The 13,278-nt window shown below is 32.7% G+C and overlaps 4 protein-coding genes across 4 annotated transcripts; 2 read left to right on the plus strand and 2 right to left on the minus strand.

Annotated features, from left to right (window-relative positions):
- Positions 1 to 237: 237 nt before the first annotated feature.
- On the plus strand, positions 238 to 4,873 carry LOC126372301 (cytochrome P450 9e2-like). Its single transcript, XM_050017992.1, has 9 exons — positions 238 to 796; positions 1,262 to 1,413; positions 1,536 to 1,659; positions 1,735 to 1,853; positions 1,944 to 2,122; positions 2,201 to 2,280; positions 2,505 to 2,720; positions 2,865 to 3,116; positions 3,394 to 4,873. The coding sequence occupies exons 1-9, from the start codon at positions 544 to 546 to the stop codon at positions 3,555 to 3,557; spliced, it is 1,539 nt and encodes a 512-aa protein (XP_049873949.1). The 5' UTR covers positions 238 to 543; the 3' UTR covers positions 3,558 to 4,873.
- On the minus strand, positions 3,763 to 6,213 carry LOC126372308 (tRNA (cytosine(72)-C(5))-methyltransferase NSUN6). Its single transcript, XM_050018001.1, has 7 exons — positions 6,006 to 6,213; positions 5,417 to 5,618; positions 5,173 to 5,329; positions 4,875 to 5,082; positions 4,507 to 4,794; positions 4,232 to 4,413; positions 3,763 to 3,889 (listed from the first exon to the last, which is right to left on the minus strand). The coding sequence occupies exons 1-7, from the start codon at positions 6,126 to 6,128 to the stop codon at positions 3,781 to 3,783; spliced, it is 1,269 nt and encodes a 422-aa protein (XP_049873958.1). The 5' UTR covers positions 6,129 to 6,213; the 3' UTR covers positions 3,763 to 3,780.
- A 750-nt stretch (positions 6,214 to 6,963) lies between these two features.
- On the plus strand, positions 6,964 to 9,172 carry LOC126372322 (transmembrane protein 170A). The gene has a single exon (XM_050018023.1). The coding sequence runs from the start codon at positions 7,457 to 7,459 to the stop codon at positions 7,853 to 7,855; it is 399 nt and encodes a 132-aa protein (XP_049873980.1). The 5' UTR covers positions 6,964 to 7,456; the 3' UTR covers positions 7,856 to 9,172.
- Positions 9,173 to 9,305: 133 nt separating this feature from the next.
- LOC126372290 (centrosomal protein of 135 kDa) lies at positions 9,306 to 13,235 on the minus strand. The gene is made up of 2 exons (XM_050017966.1): positions 9,813 to 13,235; positions 9,306 to 9,722 (listed from the first exon to the last, which is right to left on the minus strand). Exons 1-2 carry the CDS (start codon positions 12,951 to 12,953, stop codon positions 9,576 to 9,578), a joined length of 3,288 nt encoding a protein of 1,095 aa, XP_049873923.1. The 5' UTR covers positions 12,954 to 13,235; the 3' UTR covers positions 9,306 to 9,575.
- Between the last annotated feature and the right edge of the window lie 43 nt (positions 13,236 to 13,278).

Consider the following 13,278-nt stretch of genomic DNA (forward strand, 5'->3'; position numbering starts at 1 on the left):
GAATAAAGTGTTATTTCAATTAACGAGAGCAATTTATTATTTACAATAATAATAAAATCCCACAACTAAAACTTGGAAAGCACACACAACGCTAACTTCAATTGAATGAATGAATGAGAACCATAGTGGACTTAATTATTTTTCTCTATTTGTTGTGCTCAATATTTTTTTTTAGTATACTAGTGTTGTAAACACTGCCGACCCGACATGTTCGACGAGTTTTTGCATCGTTACCGGAAGCGTATATACGGCATCGAGGTTCCATACACGAAGATATACGATTTTATTTTCTACAGCAAATCATTCACTCTCACGACGACTGTCGACAACTGTTTTGTTTGTTTTTATTATTCTTATATCTTACTATCGTAGAAGTGTCGATTCGTCTACACGACTTGTCAGTTTGGCTGAAACAAAGGCCTGAAACTGAAAGCTTACAATTTGGTACAAATATTGAAATAATTGATTTCTAGTTATAGTGTTAGATACATACCTATATGTTAATTGAAAGTGTTACATAAGTGCTACTTTTAAAGATAAACCATGGAGCCGAGTGGTACTACACAAATATTACAATTTATAATGGAAGAATGGAAATTACTATTATTTCTAACATGCATTTTCGCTTTGTACTTTTATTATACTAGTACATTTGACTTTTTTGAAAAGAAAGGCATTGCATTTATGAAACCCAAAATATTTTTGGGGAATTTAGGTCCCAGGCTTTTATCAAAAATATCTTTCCATGAATTCCAATTATATATTTATAATTATTTTAAAGGAAAACCCTATGGAGGTAAGCGCTGACCAAATACCTATATTTCTATATCTTTTCTTTTACAAAAATCTTATATTGTAAAAAGTGAAAGTATATGTGAAATTAGCTTTAATATTATAACCCAGTTATATGATCGCAAATTAAAAGTGAACACAGATAGTCTGGGAGGGAAAACTATTTCAATAATCACCATTTTTACTAAAAAACAATTTATTTAATCATATTTAATAAAAAATATTTTCAAAAAAAAAAATTTAATAATAATAATAATAATTAATTAAATAATTAATTATTTTAATTTAATAATTTCATAATATTTTTTTTTTAATTTAATTTCTTTGATTTTTTTTTTTTTTTTTTTAATATTTGTTTCTTGTTTATTCCTTGATTCTTGCTACGTTGAATTGTAACCGAATATCATTCATCATTAATTAGAAAGGTACTTACTAAACATGAATGAGTAATTTTGTTAATGTCTTTTAGGTATGTTTGAAGGAAGAAGACCTACTCTGTATTTGTTGGACCCTGACCTTATCAAGGCTGTGACTATTCGTGACTTCGAACACTTTGTCGATAGAAACGCTCTGAGGACCAATGAACCGAGATATATGAGTCGCTCACTCATTAATTTGAAGGTATTTGAACACTATTAAAACAGGTTTATAATCATAATAATTATTACAAACCAATTGCACTGTTGGTTGTGTTTATTTGCAATAAAGCATTTTGTAGTGTGAAAAACAATGAAATCAAACAGGGAGGAGAATGGAAAGGAGTCCGGAGCGCAATTACACCTTCATTCAGCTCTGCGCGTCTAAAGAATATGTTGCCTCTTATTGAAACCTGTTCACAGCAGTTGGCTGAGTTCTTAAAACAGTATGGTAAGTGATGGTTTCCAAATACACTTGCAATAAGGCTTGTCACACTCAAGCTATTTACAACAAATTGTCTTTCAGATGGTAAAGACGTCGAAATGAAAGACACAATTGGTCATTTTACATTAGAAGTTATAGGCGCTTGTGCTTTTGGCATCAGATGTGATGCTTTTAATGATGAAAATGCTCATTTTGTTAAGGTAAGATAAAATAATATGCAACAGTTTCATTACTACCTGTGACTACTTAACAGAGAATGTTAATGCATGAATGTTTAAATATATTTCTAGGTAGCTGAAAAGTTCAATTTCATGCCCAAAGGAAAGAGATTTCTTATATTCTTCCTTCTGATGTTTGCGCCTAAGGCATTCGGACTTTTGAACATATCGTTTATGTATCGTGAGTCAACTGATGAGCTGGTGAGAATACTTAAAGCTGCTAAAGCAGAAAGAAGGTCTTCCGGAATTAAGTAAGTATGAACTTAATATTAGAATTTAAAAATGTAGTTTGCTTTGTATGTCTAATGTTTATTGTGGTAAAATTACAGAAAGAATGACTTTCTCCAACTTTTGATTGAAGCAGCAGAAAAAGAAAAAAGTGATTCTGAAAACACGACATCAGAGACACGTAAGTCTTAAATCTTTAATATTGTTAGTACTGCGAATCATAATAACGAATATACCCGTGTCCTAAATACAATGTTTGTCATTGATACAGGTATGCCAGAACAATGCTCTTCTAAGTCTGATAGTTAATATTGTATTTAGATAAGAATGATATGAGTGTCTAGCTACTTTATCAAATATTGTGGAATGAGTTAACATATACATACATACTGTTTGTATTTTCAGATATGGATGACGATACTATAGACGCACAGTCGTTACTTTTCCTTATAGCAGGATACGAAACATCCAGCACACTCTTGTCTTTTGCCATCCACATACTCGCTACTAAACCTGACCTGCAAGAAAGTTTACGAGCTAAAGTACAAGAACAAACCAACGGAAAAGACATGAGCTATGAACTGCTTACACAGCTGCATTATCTCGAAGGGTTCTTGTTAGGTAAACAAATGACATTAAAAATGTATTGAATCCGATATTATATCAAATAATATGCTTTTAATATAAAGCCGGAAATTGAACCTGATACGCTTTTCCCAGCTGAGCTGTCTTCAAATAAATAAAATATACCTACTTGTATTTCAGAAACTCTACGCATGTATCCGCCAGTATCCCGAGTCGACAGAGTGTGCACGAAGAAATACATTCTACCTGGAACTTCAGTATCTGTAGACGTGGGAGATGTTGTGGCAATACCCGTATACGGTATACACATGGACCCTGACTATTATCCCGACCCACATGAATTCAAACCGGAAAGATTTATGTATGATGAGAAACGTGACCGACCTTCTCATTTGTTCCTAGCTTTTGGGGCTGGGCCCAGAAACTGCATAGGTAAAAATGAAAAATACTTTTAAAGCCTTTTAGCCTTAAAGTTAGACCGTTGGGCTTGCGATCTGGAGGTCCGGGTTCAATTCCCTAAGGGACATTATCTTTGGCAAAGTTACAGCATGCTGAATCATCTGATTATCCAAAAAAGTAAGGTGATGTGATGCTTTGGAGGTGAAGCCCCGGGACACAAGCCCGAACACTTCCACCAACCAACGGTAAAGTATGCACCGTATGTTGTCCATAGATTGTGAAACTGACCACCTATACGTATTTGTTTCAGGTTTACGTTTCGCCATGTTCTCTGCTAAACTAGCAATGGTAACATTGCTGAAGAATTTCAAGTTTTCAGCTTGCTCTAAAACCGAAGATCCCATTAAATTCGACAGCAAAGGTTTTTTGTTGAAAGCAGGTAGCGGACTGTGGGTGCATATTGAGAAATTGTAACTTGCATAATATCATAAAATATACTAATAAGCGTTCGGTTTCGGCATAGAATAGGTATATACCAGATATATGTGGTGTTTGGTTACATATATAAAATAGAAGTGAGAAAGGCCTTAGAGATTCTAGGAAAAAGACTAACCAGTAAGATACTCTTAAGAGCTTCGAAGACAAATGAGAATATTAAGGGATGAGAAAAATGTGCCAGTAGAAAATAAAATGTTATTTATTGTATTTTAGTAAATGCTGCAATGAAAAATCCTATAGTATCTTTAAAGATAGCATCAACCTGTCGAAGAGGGTCATCTTCTGGGCCGAATCTTTGAACCAGTAATCTGAAACAAATTATATATAATTACATGTGATATACCAACAATTAGTGTCATGTAAGTATTAAATATTATATAAGTATCGATCAACCTACGCATTTTCTCTAGTACAAATGTTATATTGCGAATCACAAAAAAGATTAAAGAAAGCAGTCACAGAAATTATAATTTTACACTATGATGGAATAAAAAATATATATATTAAATTTATTATGTAAGTATATTCGGAAAAATATTCGAGACGTGGTTTGTACCATTCATGTTTCAATTATTTTCGGAAGTATAAAATCTTGCCATTTTAAATAATCCTCAAATGTTACTATGATCTACTTTACTAATTTTACTTGCCTTTGGTCATCGGTAAGGCCGCAGTTTGCCAACCCGGGACCACCAAGTAGTGGCTCAGCAGGTATAAGCTTCATAAATGGAAACTTTTTGAGAGCCCATGCAACTAAAGCTTCATTTTCATCCACTGTTACTGTACATGTGCTGTAAACCAGCTTACCGTGAACTTTTAATACTTTCGCAGCCTAAAATCAGGAAAACGTATATTTAAATGTGGAACTATCACCTTTTTTATTGATATAATTATGATATTTAAATAATATATATATGGCACTTACTGCTTCAAAAAGTTTCCTTTGCATAAACTTGTAAGACTGAAGCATTTTAGGCGTCATTTTATTGTTTAACTGCGGTCTTTGGCCCAAACCGCTGCAGGGAGCATCTAAAAGTACTTTGTCAAAGGTTTTAGGCTGGAATGGTGGTTCACCATTTAATCCTCTTGTGTTAGAACAAATTTTCGTTGAGTCGTAGAAATAAATTTTAACACAAGTTATCGCTTGTAATTCACAATTTATACGAATTTTATCTGTTTTTAGTTTAGTTTTATCTATTGCAATAATTTTTGCCTGTAAGACAAGGTGATAATATATTACAATGTATTTTATAGATTTTATTATACACAATAAATTATACTATAAGTGCAAACCTGGTTATTTGACATTTCCGCCAAATGTGTAGTTTTGTTGCCTGGAGCTGCACACATATCTAAGATAAAATCATTAGGCTCGGCATCAACAACCCATCCACAAACTATTGATGGTAGATTTTGCAACAGAATCTCTCCTTTTGGACTTATTGATTCATTCACCACAGGCAGTCTTGAAGCTGGGAGTAATGTGTGGACGGCAATACCACTGAAAAGAAGGAAGTTAACTGTTATATTGCATTTACAGTACAGCTAATAAAGGCAATTATTTAAAAAATTAAGATAAAAAAATTGTCACCGGGGTTGAATTCCGTTGTCATATAATTCATAGCGCGACATTTTTAAAATGCCTGTGCCCACATACACTTTCTTTCCAGTGTACTTAATCTTCAAACCCCTCTTGCAGTGACCCTCCAAATCTCCATAAATATCGACTTTTTCACCTACTTTGCAATCTGGAAAATGGTCCACCGTATTTAAAAACTACGTAAATGCAGAGTAAAAATATTTTATCCACAATAAACTGTTTACCCAATGCTTACCAGGGGATAGACCCATGACTCCTGGTGCAAAAACATGTGCTCCTCTTAGCACAGCAGCTGCGCACAAAGCATCCACAACTACCTCATGTTCACATTTTAGTTTATCAGGAATTAAATAAGGAGGCCACTGTTCTACCACTAGACAATCAGGCCTCAGGAAGTAAAATTTGGGCAATTGAGAACAGTTCAGTTCCTTGCTTTGCTGGAAGATTAATAGTTATATAAATATTACTCTTATATTTATATAATACTCTTCGGCTTCTTGTGTCCCAATTTTAAAGATATATATATTTTTTGTGTATTACCGAAATGCACGGAAATAGGTTATATTTCCCGGAACTGAAAAAAGTTATTTTTTTTGGGAATTGCCGTAAATACAATACCGGGAATTCCCAGTGGCAAACCCCAGTAACCACAAAAATAAAAGTAAAGAATTCATAACAAATCTGCTTTTATTTGTATTTTTACCGGGATTTACGAACATGAAATTCCGGGATTAGAAAAGGGACTGGTATATAGGTACACATTGGCCTGAATTGAGACCGCCTTGCCTGGATGTAAATACCTATTAAAATAAAATTAAACTTACTGCAGACAAAAAATTTACTAAATTTTTCAAATCAAACTTTTTTAATTTATTTACTCTAAAAGTTGTGTATTTTGGAGGCTGTGAAAGCCAAATCTCATTACTAGATCCTTCCACGTGTTGCATAATTTATATGTGGTTTTATAAAATTTTATAGGAAATTAAGAATTTATTTATCAAAACATAACCTTTAAAATTTCTCTTTAAATTCTATTTTAAATTAAAACCAGTGTTGCCGACAGTAATTTGCTAAAATCCCCAAACGCATTGTCGAAATTCCCCACGTTTGGGGAAAGAAAAATGATAATTCCCCACATATTCCCCACAGAAATAAAACAACCAAAAATGTAGGTAAAGTTCGGTCTCTGTGAGAATGCATTTCTGACGTATGTCAGATATCACTAGTGTCACATTCACTGTAAAGTTCTTTTTAATATCTATATTTTCTAATTATATTTTTCGTTACGTTGAAGAGCAAATACCATCATTTTTTTATTTTTTACAGAAATTAAAAAATGTATTTTTTCCCGCTAGGTAGAGCTACTTGAAAGCTAAATTCTGCCGGTAGGTCGCGACGTATTCCATGTGATTTTTATTTCTGCCACTAGCCGCCTAGTGATAATAGATAATACTTAACGTTAAATTCACCGCAAGTTTCCGTCAAATTTTACTCTCCAGATTCTGCTGTAAACTTGACGTCAATATACGGCAGTAGTTGGACGGCAACTTGACCATTATTCTGACGTCAACTTACGGAATTAAAGGCTATCAGGGAAATCAATCAAGACTAGCAGAAATTTGATGTTAAATATCGCGTATTTGTGTTCATACTTAAAATCCCCGCATTTTCCCCGAATTGAAGCTCTCCCCACACATTCCCCAATCAGCTTTGCTTTCCCCGCAGTTTGGGGAATTCCCCACAGATCGGCAACACTGATTAAAACATTCATTCATTTTTTTTGTTGCCGATCTGCCGGTGGTAATATATCAATCTGACATGTCGGTCGGACGGCGAGGGAGGAGCCGCTGACGTGAAATTGGTCATACTCATGATCGGTCGTTGAATGTATGGTGCAACAAATGTGGAATATGTTACTCTATACTATAGAGTTATAGAACGTAAAGTAAGTGAATGATTGAACGAATAATTTGACAGTAAAAAAATAATACAAAAACAAAATGTCAGATTACTTGCTTCTGTCTGAGATTAAGTGAGATTTATCGTCGATATATTTTAAGAAATGCTCTTTTCCCTGCTAAAAATCTTTGTTGATTCTTTAGATAGTATTTACAAAATCTGAATAAATCCATCTAGTGAATAATAAAGGTGTTCGAAATTGGATGATACGACGAAGTGCTACGAAATTGAAATGTTGAAGTAAACTTATTATCAGGAATTTAATGAAATCGCACGCAGCCCCGATGCCTACGAGCATCAGGAAATGTAAGGCAACATGTATGACATGTTGTCAGAGTTCCGAGTATCTGAATTCGATTCCTTTGTGGATATACTGAAGTTAACTTCTGGTGACCCTCTGGACACATTTGGCGAGATGTGGTACCCTGTGTTTTTGTGGTCCTTGTGTTCTTCTGTGTTCGTGCATACCTGCGCTGCTCTCGTGTCGTTTGGAACCCTTAGAAAACATAAATATGGAAAGTTTTTCCCTGTTCTCTTAATAGTGTTTGGTGTTATAAACCCAGTGACTTCTGGCGTCGCAAGTAGCGCCGCAATTGCGTTCATATACCGAGCCGCTAACTTAGCCATGCCCCCCATACATGCTATGATATGGGGAATTGGACAGACTGTACTGGGAGCGGGGATTGGTTTCACAAGGATTCTAGCAACATTGTAACCCAATTATAGTTTTTGATTAGTTAATTAATAATATGTACCTCCTTTTAAAGTAATAATAGTCCAAGAAAGAAAATGAAAAGTCAATTATTATAGTTATTTGTATATGGGAATCATAAAGGAAAGGTGCTTATATGTATATTGATGCTGGATTCTCATGTATGAAATCCCATGTTATGTATAATCAGACAGCATGTTTAATACTCACTAGTTGTACTTTGATACACCTGCTGTATTGTTTGATTGTCCTAAACCCATAAAAATGTTTGTATATTGCAATAAAATAGTGGTCTTAAAATATGAACTTAATTTTTCAATGACAAGTCAACAATTATGTATAGAGAATAATTGGTGTGGCTATGTAATATCTAGTTAACAGTATTACGGCCTATAGGTAATTGGTAGAGGTGTTAAACACTGTATGGATTGAAGTTGCTTGTAAATAGTGTAAAGTACTCCTTTTATTATGACTGATACTCTGCAATACTATGTATGTACTCCCTTATATTCCATCCTTCATGTATAAAAGGAGATACATTCCATAAATTATCACTTTAACTTATTATATTACTATTAGTTGTCTGAAAGTAATGTAAGTCTAAAATTTTGACTTTTAAGGTTTCATACATTATGTAATAAATTGCTCATATTTATTTTTTATATGAAAGACTTCATTAGACCCACCGATAGGTCCATTACAATTTAACATCAAAATAGTTTCCTTATGACATCATAATTAGAAATGTTTATTTATAGATTTTAATGCCAAAAACACTTGCTATAATAGTCAAACTTGGTATGCACAAATACTTATGTTATCTTTGCATACTTGAAACCTATGTACTTACATACAACTATAGAATCATTAAGATGAAACATTTTGTATAAGCTCAACATTACTAGAAATAGGTGGTAATGATAAGCCACTGCATATTCCTGTTTGTGTACTTTCAAGCAATAAGTGGTGGGGGCTATATTTAGTTTTATTTTGATCCTAGTCACCATGGCAACATAGTTAAATTATTTTTTAAATTGATATTATTCAAAAAAATAATTGCTTATGAAGTTATGTTATACAATGTTTTGTCTAATTATTTTTTTAACTGGTGACATAAACTTCCTATTATTATTATTGTAATATAGTGCAGATATGAAAAATCATTGTTTAAATGTACAGTGTTTTATATTCGGCAAAGCTAGTGTGATTATTTTTCATTGTCGATATTTAGATAATGTATTTTATTATAAGTCTTGGTAATGGAGGAATAATTTTCCATATTTATCCAAAGGTAATAAACAACTTGAATTTTGTATATTATTTCCTTGTTTTTATTGATATTCTTAGGCCAAGTTTCATAATATAGTATATTACTTTTCTCCGAAATCACACACATTATTCTGAGAATTTAAAATATTAGAAAATAAACATATTCAATTAAAATACAGCTGAGTAAAGTTGTTATCACATCTTTAATTATCTTTTTAAGTTACAGACAATATAATAATGCAGATAGATCCATTAAAAGTTCAAGATCCATTTGTTATTTTTAACAAAATGTTGTCACCACATTTTTATGTTTAAGAAACACATTTAAAACTTGCACCAGTGCATTAAACTATAATCATATTACAACAATTATCTAAAATATAATAATATAACATGTAAAAGTATACCTGTAAAATATTGTATACATATTGAACACATTAATGGGGCAATGATTTTACAAAGTACTGCCATGTGTGTACTTAGAGAATCTTTTTCTAACTTCATGATATCTCAAGCTATCTTCATCTTCCTCATGGCTGACTTCATGAATGGTTTCTTCCAACATGAGAGGTAGTTCAAGCTCCTCCTTTGTCAAAGTTGTCTGGAAAGATAATATATTTTGGTAAATTAAAAATAAACCCTAAAGAAATCATACTACAGATAGTTTTTTTTTAAATAGAAACAATCTTACATGCAATTCCGTTTCTTCCCTTCTGCTCAATCTTCCGAGACGCTCTTGCAGTGACTTAGTTTCATCAGTAGCATCTTGTAAAGCAAGTTTTAACTCTACAATTTCATTTCTAGCATTGGACAACAACTTTTCAGTTGTTTTTAAACTTTCTCTCAACTCATTTTTTTCAACCTCTATCCTTGATTTAGCTTTGGTCAGACTTTTTATTTTATTCTCATACAGTTTTAGTTCTGAATCTGTTTCACACATTCCAGTAGTCATGCTGGCATGTTCTGAATGTAAATTATTACACATTTGTTTCAGATATGATACATTCTGTTCAAGGATTGTCTTTTCTTCAGTAATTAATTTGATTTCATTCTCTAGTGATGTTACTTTACATGTAAGTGCTGCAATACGTGTTGATTGACTGTCAATAATATTATCCTTATCTAGTAGTTTTGATTCCAAATTTTCTATTTTATTGATATATGTTTGCAATTGAAGAGATTTTGAGGCTGATTCACTTTCTAGAGAATGGTTAGTATTTTCCAATATATTCGCTTCTACTGAAAGACTAGCAAATTGCTCTAACATGTCAGACCTTTCAGCTTCTTTATGTGATAACATTTCCTCAATTCGCCTAATTTCAGCTACATAATGTTGTAGTTGCTGTTTCAGTCCATCAACTTCTTTCCTGGACTTTTCATATTCAATCTTAATTATTTTTAAATTGCCATTGGCATCAGCCAAGCTGTTCTGTAAGTGTTTGTTTTCTATAATTGCACCATCCAGTTTTTGCTGTAATCTCGAAATTTCACCATTTAAGAAAGTTATTTGCGCCTCATTATCTACTATTTTATGTTCAGAAACTTTATGCACATTAAGTTTTCGTTGTAGTTCAGATACTTCACTTTCCAGTCTATTTATTTCATAGGCTTGAGATTTCATTTTTTGTTCAAGAACACACATGTTTTCAGTTTTATGATCAAGTTCTATAATTAACTTATCACGCTCTTGGTCAACTTTCTTAATGTTATCAATTAAATTAGATTTATCATTTTTCAATGTTGATATTTCTGATTGCAATTCTTTGCATTTCCTTTCTAAAGCTTCAATTTTATCTGTGGATAAGGTAAGTTTCTTTTGAGTACATAATAACTCATTTTGAATTTCATTGCTGCTTCTTTCCGTTTCTAATTGTATATTTTTAATTTGGCTAGCTAATGTCTTTTCTTTAATAACGTCACTTTGCATTCTCTTTATCTGCTCCCTTAAAAAGTGACACTCATCTCTGAGGTGGTCTGCTGACGCTTTTCCAGTTCTTGTTGACATTTTATATGAACAATTTTCTTCTTCTAATCTCTCAATTTCTTTCTGTTTACATGCTAGATCTCTCTTCAACTTGTCTGTCATCTCAAGAGCGTCTTTGTATCTCAAATTATATTCTTGCTTATCTTTTCTTAGTATTTGTATTTCGTGAGTTAGGCTTTCTATTTGATCTTGAAGTTTTGATACTTCCCTTCTGAAATGATTATCAGACACTTCACCACACTTTTCAGTGTTTTTATAATGGCTTAATCTTTGACTTAAAGATATGTTTTCCTTTGATAATTCTGCATTTTCAGCATTTAGTTGACTTATAATATCTTTGTAATTTTGCTTATTTCCTTCCGTTTCAGTGAATGTCTTTGATTTTAATTCATCATTTTCTTTTTTAAGTGTAAGGATTTTCTGTTCACAATCACATAATTTTTTATGCAAATGTTTGACAAAAGCATTTTCATTATCATGAGAAGCATTTATCCGACGTTTAGGACTAACATCTCTATCTTTGCACTTGGACAAATGTTTATTGAAATTATGCATGGTTTCAGTTAATTGTGTTTGAATGTCTATAATATGCAGTTCATACTTCTTTCTCTCTTCCTCAAGCAATGAATGTAATTCAGCTTTTGTGGGGCATTGTTTAGATTCTTTAATGTTTTGACACTCACTGATAATTTTATTTTTCAATTCTGTGTTATCTTGTGAAAATATCTCAATTTTGTCTTGTAAATTCTTGTTTAACTCCACTAAATCTTTTATCTCCTTCTGTAATGCCTCTTTTTCTATCATCACTCTTGTTAAGGATTCTTGATATCGCTGACCATTATGCACAGGTGATGTCATCTTCCTTCTTGATAGTTCTCTTTCTAATTGAGAATTTTTTAAACTAAGATTTTCAATTCTGGCTTGCAAAAGATTAATATCATTCATCATTGCTGATAACCTTTTATTGCAGTCCTCTTCCACTTTTAATGCTAGTGCATCTACTTTTCGCAACTCTTCTTGTAAACATTTATTTTTGTCTGCAAGATTTAGAGCTCTTAGCATTGCTTCATGTTGCTTTTCTAGACCACTATCAAGTTCTTTTTTTAGCAAGTCATTAGAACTTTCTACTTCTGTTAACTGTTTCTTAAGTTCTTCAATTTTAGCATCAGTGTTTAACTTGCAACAATCTTTATTAATAGCAGTAATAGGTCTTCCACCTTCTAACAAGATATTCAACCTAATAATCTCATTATCTCTGTGTTCAATTTGGCTTTTTAGAAGTGCAATTTCATCAGAATACTCTTCATTTTGATGCTCTAATGCAGACATTTTTCTTGTGATTTCTATTGTATCTTGGCTATAATTTTTAGATTCATTGCACATACAAGCTTTATTAATTACCTCTACTTCCTTCTTTTTGCTTTTATTACGACTACTTTGAGTGTCTGCACACAGTCCTCTAAGGCTCATGTCTCTCAGATCATGCTGCAACTTTGTAATTAAGGCATCTTTCTTCATTATCTCTTCAGTCATTGATTTTATCTTCCTCTTAGTTTCTCTAGTAAGTCTTTCATATTCTTCCCTCGCTTCTATTAGTTCTCTGTGAAGGTGGCTGTTTTCTTGTATTAGCTTAGCATTCTCACACTTATAAGGTTCGGCTTCCAGCATCAAGACATCCCGCTGCTTGAGCGCATCTTTGGACAAATTCATATAGTGTTGTAAGCTTCGTGTGGTTTGTAGCAGGTCTGCGAGTATACATTCTACTAATGGAACAGCATCAATGGGTAAAGTATTATTATAACCAAGCTCTTCAAGCTTTAGTTTGAGGTTGAAATATGGTTCACCCATCTCGATGAAGACAGAAACACTGGGATGCTATAGAAACACAACTTGCTGCCGATCTATCAAATCGGGTTTCTCAAAATATCCCAAAGATGCTAAACATAACGGAGTTCCAAGTATGTAAGTACTTCATCATAAATCGAAAAACTCGTCCCCCGAAACGTATATTTGTTTGCAACTGTCAAAAAATACAAACAAACGAATGTCAAAAAAATAGAGTTTACCCGTTTCAAAACCGGTAAATGTTAAGATATTTTTACGGTTCATGAACTGTGCATAAAAGGTGTTTTATGATGGTGCTACGGCTTTGCTACGGATAATTCGTTGATAT

This window comes from Pectinophora gossypiella, chromosome 14 (assembly GCF_024362695.1).
Source record: "Pectinophora gossypiella chromosome 14, ilPecGoss1.1, whole genome shotgun sequence".
Lineage (NCBI taxonomy): Eukaryota > Metazoa > Arthropoda > Insecta > Lepidoptera > Gelechiidae > Pectinophora > Pectinophora gossypiella.